General features: G+C 36.0%; 1 protein-coding gene across 1 annotated transcript; it reads left to right on the top strand.

The window, feature by feature from the left end:
* The first annotated feature begins 7,333 nt into the window (after positions 1 to 7,333).
* LOC132607506 (FT-interacting protein 3) lies at positions 7,334 to 11,111 on the top strand. The gene is made up of 2 exons (XM_060321513.1): positions 7,334 to 7,761; positions 8,210 to 11,111. The coding sequence occupies exon 2, from the start codon at positions 8,515 to 8,517 to the stop codon at positions 10,834 to 10,836; it is 2,322 nt and encodes a 773-aa protein (XP_060177496.1). The 5' UTR covers positions 7,334 to 7,761; positions 8,210 to 8,514; the 3' UTR covers positions 10,837 to 11,111.
* Positions 11,112 to 12,313: the final 1,202 nt, after the last annotated feature.

Below are 12,313 nucleotides of genomic sequence, written 5' to 3'. Positions count from 1 at the left end.
AAGCGACAAAATGATGTGGAATTGGTACTCCCTCTATTGTCTTCGTCATTGCAGGTAGCTAATGCTGCAGTTGAGGGCCCCGATAATCAGGCTTAACTTTCGACAAGGGAATGCACTATGCAGCAGCACATATGCTAGCTAAGGAAGCTCCTAATCTGTCTAATATAAATAAAAGTTATCTACCTAGCAAGGCCTCCTCCTTTTGTTGAACCACTTCTTCATGCTGACTACCAAGGAAGATGTCTTTTTGTTAACTTACATTGTTCCTATTAGACACCTAAACTATGTCCAATATATGTCTATTACTATTAAACACCTCATTGCTGGCCTCCACGAAAATTAAGGCGCGTGATATTTACATGCTGCTCATGTGGCTAGACACCGAATCAAAGAAAGGACACGTGGCTATTATCAATAGACAAGATTCCAACTCCATCGTAAGGAAAAATTTAGAAAGAAGATATGTGCTTAGTGCTTTTGATGTGAATTGGTGATGGATAATGCATAATTTTGGTACGGTTCCTCCGAAATAATTATGACAAAATTTCCAATTTTTCGAGCGTGTACAGAGTTGATTCAAATAGTGTTTTTTCGTTTTGATTATAAACAATACCTACTTCCTTAAATCTGAAAACAAAACTAAAAGAAAATGGTTATGACAAATTGGAGGAGTATCTCTCACGTGCAGCTTCGAAATGGTGTTCTTTAAATTCTTGTTATTTAATTAGAATCTTCATGTGTAAAAATGGAGGAGAAGAGGACTGCAAAAGAGTTTGTGAGTATGTATTGTCAGGGAGAAGCAAATGAATGAAAAATTGGGTAGAGTGGACATAGGAAATGAGCTGCCATTGATGGATGGTTTAGACGATAGAGAAGAAAAGCAGGAAAAAAGGAAGAAAAAACAAAAAAACTGAACTATTTTTTCAGTTAAAAAATGAAATACTAATTACTAAATTTCTCTCTTTTTTACTTATTAGAATCATACATGCCTTTATTTCTACCTGGCACCTGTCAAATACTAAAAACATGGAAAGCTAAGTCATGCTACGCGGTGAAAAGAGGTGAAAAACACCCTCTTATCTGTGAAGAAGTAAAGTTGATTTTTTGGAGTTACAAATTTTTTTAGATATTTAGTAAGGGATCTAAAATAGTTTAGTGTAGGATTTTGGATAATTATCTTAAAGAAAAATCTAGATATTCTATAGTAGTGTTAGAAGATAAGGCTAACTAGATATTTTGTAAATATATCTAGATAATTCTATCTAGAACCATCCCTAGACAAGTATAAATAGGGGTGGTCTTAGTCATTTGTAATCAAGCCAAGTTAATCCATACAAAACTCAATTGTAACTCAATTCAAGAGAGTATTCTTCCATTACAAAGTTCTCCTTTCCGAAGCTTCCTCTTCTTTAGTTGAATCTTCCGATCTCAGTTAACGATCTTGGGCTAGCAGAAGGTATCCTCGATTTACTTTTTCTTCTGCTATATTTCTCTACATGGTATCAGAGCCATAACCATACGTTGACTGCTGGGTTTTGTTTCAAGATCGGGTTAGTGGTAGATTCAACTGGTTTCTCTAAATGGATTTGAGCGGTCGTGTTAATCGACTGGGGATGGAGTTGTTGAATCAGTCCAATTACAAGGTATGGAAGATATGTATGGAGTCATACCTTGTGGGCGAGGATTTGTGGGATGTTGTTAATGGGAGTGACACAAATCCTCCTATTGACGGATCGAAAAATAGTAGTGCATACAAGAAGTGGAAGCAAATTAATGCGAAGGCGGAGTTCATCCTGAAGAGGTCCATCTCTCACAACTTGTTTGATCATATTATAAGGTGCAAATCAGCTCATGAGATATGGAGGACCCTCGATCGGCTGTTCAACAAGAAGGATAAAGCCCGACTACAGATATTGCAGAATGAATTGGCGAACACCACTCAAGGTAATCTATCTATTGCTGAGTACTTTTTGAAGATTAAGAATTTATGTTTAGAGATCTCTTTATTAAACCCCGACGAGGCTATCTCTGAAGCACGAATGAGAAGAATTATCATTCGTGGTTTGAAGCCAGAATATATTCCTTTTGTTACATCAATTCAAGGATGGGCTTAACTACCATCCTTGAAGGAGTTTGAGAATTTGTTGTCATCACAGGAGCTACTAGCCAAACAGATGGATAGTATATTTTTTAAAGAAGGGGAAGGAACTGCTCTTGTAGCTGACAAGAGGAACTTCAAAGGAAAAACATTCACAAATACGCCACACTCCCGATTTCAAAGTGTTTCCAACTCGCCAGAAAAGGAGAGAGAATCTACTAATAACTATAAGAAGACTCTGAAGTGTTACAGGTATGGTAAAATAGGACACATAAAAAGATATTGCCGAACAAAAGAGAGAAACATGGTTCAAGTTGAGAAAGTTGCTGAAGAAGAAGAGGACTGGGGAAGGTGCGTCGTAGCTGAGGCTCGAGTAGTAGATGCCCTGGGTTCCTTCAATTTCGAAAGAGACTGGATCATGGATTCAAGAGATAATACGGTCCATCACGTGGAGAAGGAAGGCATTGGTGTCATCAACAAAAAGCAAGAAGATTCCAAAGACGTTCAGACTAGTGACGTGGCAGCTGCTATCGAGGAAATCAACGAAGAAAATCCTGATGCTGGTAATAAAAGTCTAGACGTGAGAGATGTTGAAGTAGAACTTGAGCAGACAGTTTCTGAAACTATATATAGTAATGGGGACCATTTCGGAGAAAGCATTAAGGGAGTTGTAGTGGAAGTTAAAGTCTCTGGTCAATCATCTGCCGTATCAGAGTCAATCACTAGCTCAGATCAAATACCGGAAGCAGATGGAGAAGCCGACGGTCAAATAAATGAAAAGGTTGACCTTGAAGGCTCAATTTCGTGTGGAGATACAAGCAGTATGGTTTTTGAAAGCTCTGAAGCTGCCAAACAGTTTATCGAGGAGTTGGAAAGGGAATCTAGTGATGGATCCTATGTTGGTGTTGAGGCTTCGAAGGAAATTAATGGTCAAATCATCACTGAATTAGGTGCTTCTCCAAATAACACAATTGTCAAGGAGCTAAGAGAAAGAGGGAGTCTGGAAACTCAAGAATGTGAAGTTTAGCATGAAGATGAGTCACGTGGTTCGCAAAGGCCAAAAAGAAATAGTGGCAAGTCTACCTGCTACCGAGATGAAAATTTTATCAAGACATATTCATGTTTGTTTGGAGGCCCAATTATTAGCGGAAACCGTCATCATTTGAAGAAGTAAGAAGTGTCGGGAAAATATTGCTGAGATCATCACCAAGGCACACCCAAAAGCTTCGGTTGAGTTCTTCCGCAACAAGCTCGGGGTAGTTTCCAAAAAATCACTTGTGAAGAAGTAAAGTTGATTTTTTGAGGTACAAAAAATCCTAGATATTTAGTAAGGGATCTAGAATAGTCTAGTGTAGGATCTTGGATAATTATCTTAAAGAAAAATCTAAATATTCTAGAGTAGTATTAGAAGATAAGGCTAACTAGATATTTTGTAGATATATCTAGATAATTCTATCTAGAACCATCCCTAGACAAGTATAAATAGGGGTGACCTTAGTCATTTGTAATCAAGTCAAGTTAACCCATACAAAACTCAATTGTAACTCAATTCAAGCCAATTCAAGAGAGTCTTCTTACATTACAAAGTTCTCCTTTCCAAAGCTTCCTCTTCTTTAGTTGAATCTTCCGATCTCAGTTAACGATCTTGGGCTAGCAGAAGGTCTCCTCGATTTACTTTTTCTTCTGCTATAATTTCTCTACATTATCCATGTCAGCAATGTGTATTCAATAGGTGCATATGAGACATAGTTCAAGTGTTTAATAGGAAGCAATGTCAGATGAAGTGCCTAAATAGAAATATGTGCTAAGTTTAAGAGGACTGTCTATGTATTTGGCCAAAATTTAATGTACAAACTATCAATGTGCTTGCTACTTTTGGAAACCAAAATGTTCTGCGTGACATTCAGTCTGGTCATATTAGTAATACTACTACTTGTGGAACTAGGAATCGTACTACAGATTGCTTTGCCCCTAAAGACAATGACATGTTATGTAATATTTTGAATGCTTAACTAATATATAAATATCTTTAGTTGCTAAAAAAAAAAAGAAGAAGGTTATATCACTTTATAACCTTAATTATAGAAGTTTTTCGACTAGATTACCCTTTATCTTTTGACAAAATGAGTAATTAATCACCATTAAGACAGTTTTTGAAAAATTACATGAATAATTAATTGGAACATGGTGTAGATTTTGTAAAATAATTATTACCCTTTTGATTTGTTGAATCGAATCTTATTTAGGGGGGAGACAACAATTAACATGAACCAGAGGTAGTGATAAATGTGAAACTTGACTATGTTTGAGGCACTAATGAATCTCATTCTTGCATCATAACTAGTCTCTCGACACGTGTGTTGCAAATGGTTGTCGAGCCATATAATAAAAATTGACTGTATATCGCTTGACAATAGAATTTATTTTTTTTGTTAAATAATATCAATATTATTAAATGAAAAAATTGAGTTAATAATTATATACGAATGAATATAGTAAGCATTGTTGGAATTTTTGTTTAAATAAATTATAAACAAAGAGTTTTAAAAAGAAAGGTGTCTTTTAACGAGAGGATGTGCTTTCAAAATTTCTTAACTGGTGTTGTCTATTTAATAGCCTGTTTGGCCAAACTTATTTTTCTTCTAAAAGTACTTATCTTTTCAATAAGTGCTTATTTTAAAAAAAGTGAGGTGTTTGACCAAGCTTTTGGGACAAAATAAGTGCTTTTGGGGAGTAGCAGAATCAGTTTTTCAGAGGCTAAAAAAATAGCTTTTGCCCAAAAGCACTTTTTTGAAAAGTACTTTTGAGAAAAATACACATAGAAACACTTTTTAAAAACTTAGCCAAATACTAATTGCTGCTCAAAAGTACTTTTTAAATTAATTGGCCAAACACAAACTGCTTTTAGCCAAAAGTACTTTTTTGAAAAGTACTTTTTAAGATAAGCTGTTTTTAAAAGCTTGGCCAGACAGGCTATAAGTCAAGTTGGTCTTTGCTTTTGAAAAGACTTTCGACATTATTTTACAGCAAAAACCAATTTGGTTTTACACAAATACTCGTCGGAGGAACATATAATAGGATGTACGTGCGACTCGTTTATCATTTGCTAGCACAAAATCAAGAAAACGACAGAATTCTCATATTAATCGAGTATTTCTTGTTTTAAATATTTGGAGAATAGTTTTTTGGCAACGTAACTAATAAAATAATTAAACTCGAAAAATATTAGTAGTCATGAAATAAATTATGAGTTACTTCAAATTTTAAGTTATATTTATCTACTATAGTTGCCATACAATGATCAACAACAACAACATATCCAGTGTAGTTCCACATAGTGGGGTCTGGGGAGGGTAAGATGTACGCAGGCCTTGTCTCTACCTTTATAGGGTAGAGAGACTGTTTCCGATAGACCCTCGGCTAAATAGAACTTAGTCAAATGTAGAAATGTAAGAGAGATAAGACAACAAAATATGAAGATAACAAACAAATAAGGTAACACAGTCATACACACATAAGGATAATGATTTACGCAGTACCAAAATAAAAATATAACTATTAAGAAAGAGAAGAAGAAGATTGTCATACAATGATCAACATTAATTATTCACAAACAGGGGCGGATCTACTTGGGGGCCAGGGTGTTCATCCGAACACCCTCAGCAAAAAATAACAGTGTATATATAGGGTAAATTTTCTGTGTTTATGTGCATAATTAACTTTTGAACACCCTCGGCAAAAAATTACAGTGTATATTTAGCTTCTTCTTTTTTCCGAACACCCTGAATGAAAATTCTGGATCCGCCACTGTTCACAAACACTAATATTTTTATTCGTTCATTTATAATTTCTCACTCAAACATTTATTTTGATAATATAAATACTATTATCATGTAAAACCGAGTGTTGCATGATTCAACATACACGTGCAATGTGCGTACGGAGAAGCTAGTGGTAGAAAAATAAAGATACAAGCGACAAAATAATATTTAATAGGTACTCCCCTCATATCGTCTAAGGTTATATCACTTAATGACATTAATTATAAAGGTTCTTTGGCTAGATTACCCTTTATCTTTAGTCAAAATGAGTAATAATCGTTGAGAGAGTTTTTGAAAAATAACATGGATCATTAATTGGAGCCAAGACATCCAATCATAAATCTCATGAAATCCCCACTCTTCAGGGGTACCCTCAGCATCGAGGAATATGTAATAGGGTGTATGTTTGACTCGTTTAGATCATGAGCTGGCAAAAAAGCAAGAAAACAAAAGAATTTTCATATTAATCGAGTATTTCTTCTTTTAAATATTTGGAGAGTATTTTTTGGCGATTCAAACTTTTTAACATTATTTATTTTATCAGGAGTAATCTCTATTTCTGGAGAGAATGTCGCCCAGTGTGAAAGGCTCTTACAAAAAATCTGTGGGCAGGCAAAAAATTTGTATGTCGGGTAGGAGCGCAAGACGAACTAACACTCGAAAATTTAGTAGACGTCTTCAGGTAGTGTGTATTTTAAAAAAAATATTATTGCCCTTTTGATTTCCTAAATCGAATCTTATTTAGGGAAATTTGTAAGGGAAAATCGACAATTAAAATGAACGAGAAGTAGTAGTGCCATAAATGTGACACTAGATATGTGTGAAGCACTATCGAATGTCTTGTATTTGTCGCTATTGAACTTTTACCTCAGTACATTTTAGTAACATAAGATTTAGAGCAAATAACAAGGATGAAAGGAGAAAGTTTACTTAATTATTTGATAAATTATTCAAATGAGAAAAGAAAAGAGAAAACACAACAATTAGCTTGGATTAAGTGGGAATAATTTGTGCAAACTTAGTGATACAAATTAAAAGTGTAGCTATTTCATCAGAATCTACAATATTGTTATTTTAATTCTTGATTGTTAAGATTAAAGTATTTGATTTAATATAAACACGGATTCGATAATTATTCAACAGCTAATATGTTGGCACGTGTGAAGTCCTGACATATTCCTCGCACGTGCGACACGACTTCTTTGGTCAAGCAATACAAGGCAAATAGTACACCAAATAAAGAGAGCTCAGCAAAAAAGTACTCACTACAAAGCAAAAAAACACAGACAGAAACACAAATATTCACACACACACAGTGAGAATATATATATATATTTTTTTTATTTTTCTTTAAGAAAAAAGCAAAAACCACACACAGAAACACAAATATTCACACACACATACACAGAGTGAGAAAATTTATTATTATTATTTTTTTTTAAAAAAAGCAAAACCACAGACGGAAACACAAATATTCACACACACACACACAGAGTGAGAAAATTTGCATCACAATGTAATCTCAGCAGATTCACCCCACCCCACCCCACACCCTACGCCCTTTAGAATCAGACAAACAACACAGAGCATTACCACTTTCTTTGTTTTCTTTCTTTCTTTTCAAAATATACCCTCCTTCACTCCACTGTTTTCTTCTTTCTTTCTTGCATTGTACTTTGTTGCCTTTTCACTTTATTTTTTTCCCTCTCTACACTATTCTACTTCACTTTGTTTCAAGAAAGAGGTAAAACCCTTTTTCTTTTTCCACCCCTTAACGCTCCCCTCTTCACCTTATCAGTAAAAAATCTAGTCTTTCCTCCTCAGCTTCAGTGAACCCTCAAGGTACATTCACTTTTTCATTATGGGTTTTTGTTCTTGATGTCTAAGTGATTGATTTTGTCAAAAAAAAAAAAGATTTCTTTTTGCTACATTTGAGTTCTGTGTGTTGAATGGTAGGCTGTGTTTACTTCTTGGTGTCTGTTAAGCATAATGTGGTTAGATTTTTAGCATTCAAAAGACTGGTTTTGTTTTACTTTAGCTTTTGTTAACTTTCTCTTTATGTGGGTAAGAGATGTTTTTGTATGAGGTTTGTCATAGCATCAGTAAAGATCCATTTTTTTTTGTTACTCTAGTATTTTTGGTTCTCTCTTTATGTGGGTTAGAGAAGTTTTTGTATATAGTCTGTGATAGCATTGATTAAAGATTGCATTTTTTTGTTGCTCTAGTATATTTGGTTTTGTTTTGTGTGGAGAAAGAACTAATTTTTATTTTCTTTTTTGATGTTATGAAGGTTTGAAGCATTCAGATCTGGCCCTGTGAGTGGTTTTGGCATTATACTGATTGTCCTTCTAAAGGTTCTTTTCCCCACATTCTCAAGATTTTGCCATCTCATTTGTTGTATACATATGTTTAACAGTCTGTTTGGGTTCAATATTTTGGAGTATTAACATAATTCTGTATTGTCTCTGCTGAGGTCTTCCTTCTGTTGATCATTGACTCACATTCTGGTGAAGAATTATAGGGTTTTGTGTTTAAGTTGTTCTTTTGACAAAGGTTGTGTGTTAAGTGTTGTTGCAAGAACAGGCAACATCGAAAATGCAGCGGCCCCCACAAGAAGATTTCTCACTCAAGGAGACTAAACCCCACCTAGGTGGAGGGAAAGTCTCCGGTGATAAGCTAACTAGCACATATGACCTTGTTGAGCAAATGCAGTATCTTTATGTTCGGGTGGTAAAAGCTAGAGATTTACCCGGGAAGGATGTTACGGGTAGTCTTGATCCTTATGTTGAAGTTAGGCTTGGGAACTATAGGGGTACGACTCGTCATTTTGAAAAGAAGTCGAATCCTGAGTGGAATCAAGTGTTTGCTTTCTCAAAGGATAGGATTCAAGCTTCTGTACTTGAAGTGACTGTGAAAGATAAGGATGTTATTAAGGATGACTTTGTAGGTCGTGTTCTGTTTGATTTGAATGAGATCCCGAAAAGGGTCCCACCAGATAGTCCGCTCGCTCCACAGTGGTATAGATTGGAGGAGAGGAATGGTAATAAAGTCAAAGGAGAGTTAATGTTGGCTGTTTGGATGGGAAATCAATCTGATGAAGCCTTTCCTGAAGCTTGGCATTCGGATGCTGCGGCTGTTAGTGGGGCTGATGGTCTTGCAAATATAAGGTCCAAAGTGTACCTCTCGCCAAAACTGTGGTACCTAAGAGTTAACGTGATTGAGGCTCAAGACTTGATTCCAAGTGACAGAAGCAGGTTTCCGGAAGTTTTTGTCAAGGCCGTCCTTGGAAATCAACCGTTGAGGACTAGAGTTTCCATGAGCAAGACCATTAATCCCATGTGGAATGAGGACCTGATGTTTGTAGCAGCGGAACCGTTTGAGGAGCCATTGATTTTGAGTGTTGAAGATAGAGTTGGACCGAACAAGGATGAGGTCATTGGAAGGTGTGCTATTCCCTTGCAGTATGTGGATAGGAGGTTGGACCATAGACCTGTGAACACGAGGTGGTTCAATCTTGAGAAGCATGTTATTGTTGAGGGACAAAAGAAGGAAATCAAGTTTTCTAGCCGGATTCACGTGAGAGTGTGTTTGGAAGGAGGCTACCATGTTCTTGACGAGTCAACACATTACAGTAGTGATCTTAGGCCAACTGCAAAACAGTTGTGGAAATCTAGCATCGGTGTTCTTGAAGTAGGTGTGTTAAGTGCTCAAGGCCTGTCACCAATGAAAACAAAGGACGGGCGGGCAACGACAGATGCCTATTGTGTAGCGAAATATGGGCAGAAGTGGGTCCGGACAAGGACAATTATAGATAGCTTTGCTCCCAAGTGGAACGAGCAATACACTTGGGAAGTATTTGATCCTTGCACTGTTATAACTATCGGTGTGTTCGATAATTGCCATCTACAAGGAGGAGATAAATCCGGAGGGGCACGGGACTCGAGGATCGGAAAGGTCCGGATCCGTCTTTCGACACTTGAAACTGATCGTGTCTACACACATTCTTATCCCCTATTGGTCTTGCATCCTACCGGGGTGAAAAAGATGGGTGAAATTCACTTAGCTGTGAGATTTACTTGCTCGTCGTTGGTGAATATGATGCATATGTACTCTCAGCCGTTGTTACCCAAAATGCACTATCTTCATCCTTTAACTGTTAGCCAACTGGACAACTTGAGGCACCAAGCCACTCAAATCGTCTCCATAAGGCTGAGTCGTGCTGAACCACCTTTGAGGAAAGAGATAGTAGAGTATATGTTGGATGTTGGTTCTCATATGTGGAGTATGAGGAGAAGCAAGGCTAATTTTTTTCGTATTATGGGTGTTTTAGGTGTGGTAATTTCCGTCGGAAAATGGTTCGATCAAATATGCAATTGGAAAAACCCTATTACGACTGTTCTTATACATATCCTTTTCTTGATACTGGTTTTATATCCGGAGCTTATTCTACCTACCATTTTCCTCTATCTCTTCCTAATCGGAATTTGGCACTATAGATGGAGGCCAAGGCATCCTCCTCACATGGATACTCGTCTTTCTTGTGCTGATGCTGCTCATCCCGATGAGTTAGATGAGGAATTTGATACTTTTCCTACTTCACGTTCACCTGAAATTATTCGCATGAGGTATGACCGATTAAGAAGTATTGCTGGGAGGATTCAGACTGTTGTTGGTGACTTGGCTACTCAAGGAGAGAGGCTGCAGTCTTTGCTGAGCTGGCGGGACCCTAGAGCGACAGCATTGTTCGTGATTTTCTGCTTGGTTGCTGCTATTGTGCTCTATGTTACTCCATTCCAAGCTCTGGCACTCTTGATCGGATTTTATACATTAAGGCATCCAAGGTTCCGATACAAGCTTCCATCTGTGCCGCTTAATTTCTTCAGAAGGTTACCTGCTAGGACAGATTGCATGCTGTGAGCTGTGCCTTTGGCAACTATTATTTCTATCCTACCTTATGTTTTTTTCCATTGAATTAACTAAAATGATGCAGAAATTTGTGGGGCTGTTCTTTTCAATATTAGGTCCTACTAGTATTTTGCATAAGATTCTGCTGAAACTGTCGGGTGTAGTGAGTTTGCTTTCTATTTGTTCTAAGTTTTCCAAAAGTTGGCTGTTTGATGCAAACTCCATGAACAAGCTTTCTTTTTGTTATGAACAAGCTCCATGCTCAATTCACAGTACTTTCTATTCAATTTGGATTTGTTTTTTAGTTCTTTCATTGACATTATATGTGTGTATAATGCAATCAAAATGAGATAATCTACAAATCTAAAGCTGTGTTGTTTATTTGAAGTGTGATAATGTGTCTAAATGAAAAATGTTGTGTCAGGATGTGACTTAAACTGACAAACATTCCAAGGGCTCATTGGGACATACCTCTTTTTATTTTTTTATTTTTTTTTACCTGTTTTGTTATGTATTGTGTTGTTTTTTCACTCTAAAATTTGACATTTTTTCAAATAAAATGCATGTTCAAGCACAACTTAACTTTCAAATATCCTTTTTCAACTTAAACTTCAAATACTACCTCTTCTCAAATATCTCTCGACTCATGTCCAAACGCCTACAAAGGCATCTTGATTTGGTTGATGAGTCATTAGTTTACTTAAGGATGAAAGCTTTCTTGTGTTGATATTAATAAACTATATTGTTTCTTTTTCCTAATTATATCTCTTGTAGGGAATTTTATGGTTTAGAAAGTATGAATTATACTATTCTGAAGTAACCGCTACTAACAGCCAGAAGCTATCTTTTTCTGGTTCACTATTGTTTAGTTGTACTTGTATAAAAAGATATTTTTGTTGGTAACTTTTGTCAACTTATGAAGACAAAATCTGTACGTTTTATATGATTCTACAGGGTTATAAAAAAAATAATTGGATCTGAAAAATTACATTGTTTGAGTATTATACTCTGACAATTTTGGTTTGCATTTTCTTAGATTGCTTGTAAGTTTAGTGGTACAACCCTAGTTCCAAACAAATTGAAGTGGATTTTATGAATTCTTAACTAGTGAGTATATTTTTCTATTTAAATTTATGATTTTGATTAAATCACCTAAGAGTATGTTGAACCGCACAAAGTCATGAATTTATATAAGGGGATACGAAAATATTTTGAATATCACAATTGGAATTTGAACGTTTTGGAGCCCCATTTACCATTACACTGGAATTTTTACTTGTGTCAAACAATTCAATAGTTTATATACAACAACAAAATAAAATAAAAATCATGGCTCTATTAAATTAGAAGAGTTAGAAAAAATCTCAGGGACCACAATAGGGCAAGTTGCACGATTGCCCTTCTTCGGGTGTGGTCGTTGCCCTTCGCTAAGACTTCATAGTTTTGAGTTCAAATTTCTGCTCAGTCAAAAATAAAAAAATAAAACGCA

The sequence above is a fragment of the Lycium barbarum genome, chromosome 8, assembly GCF_019175385.1.
Source record: "Lycium barbarum isolate Lr01 chromosome 8, ASM1917538v2, whole genome shotgun sequence".
In the NCBI taxonomy this organism is placed as follows: domain Eukaryota; kingdom Viridiplantae; phylum Streptophyta; class Magnoliopsida; order Solanales; family Solanaceae; genus Lycium; species Lycium barbarum.
The sequence above is the reverse complement of the archived record's forward strand: the minus strand, read 5'-3'. Positions and strand labels throughout refer to the sequence as shown.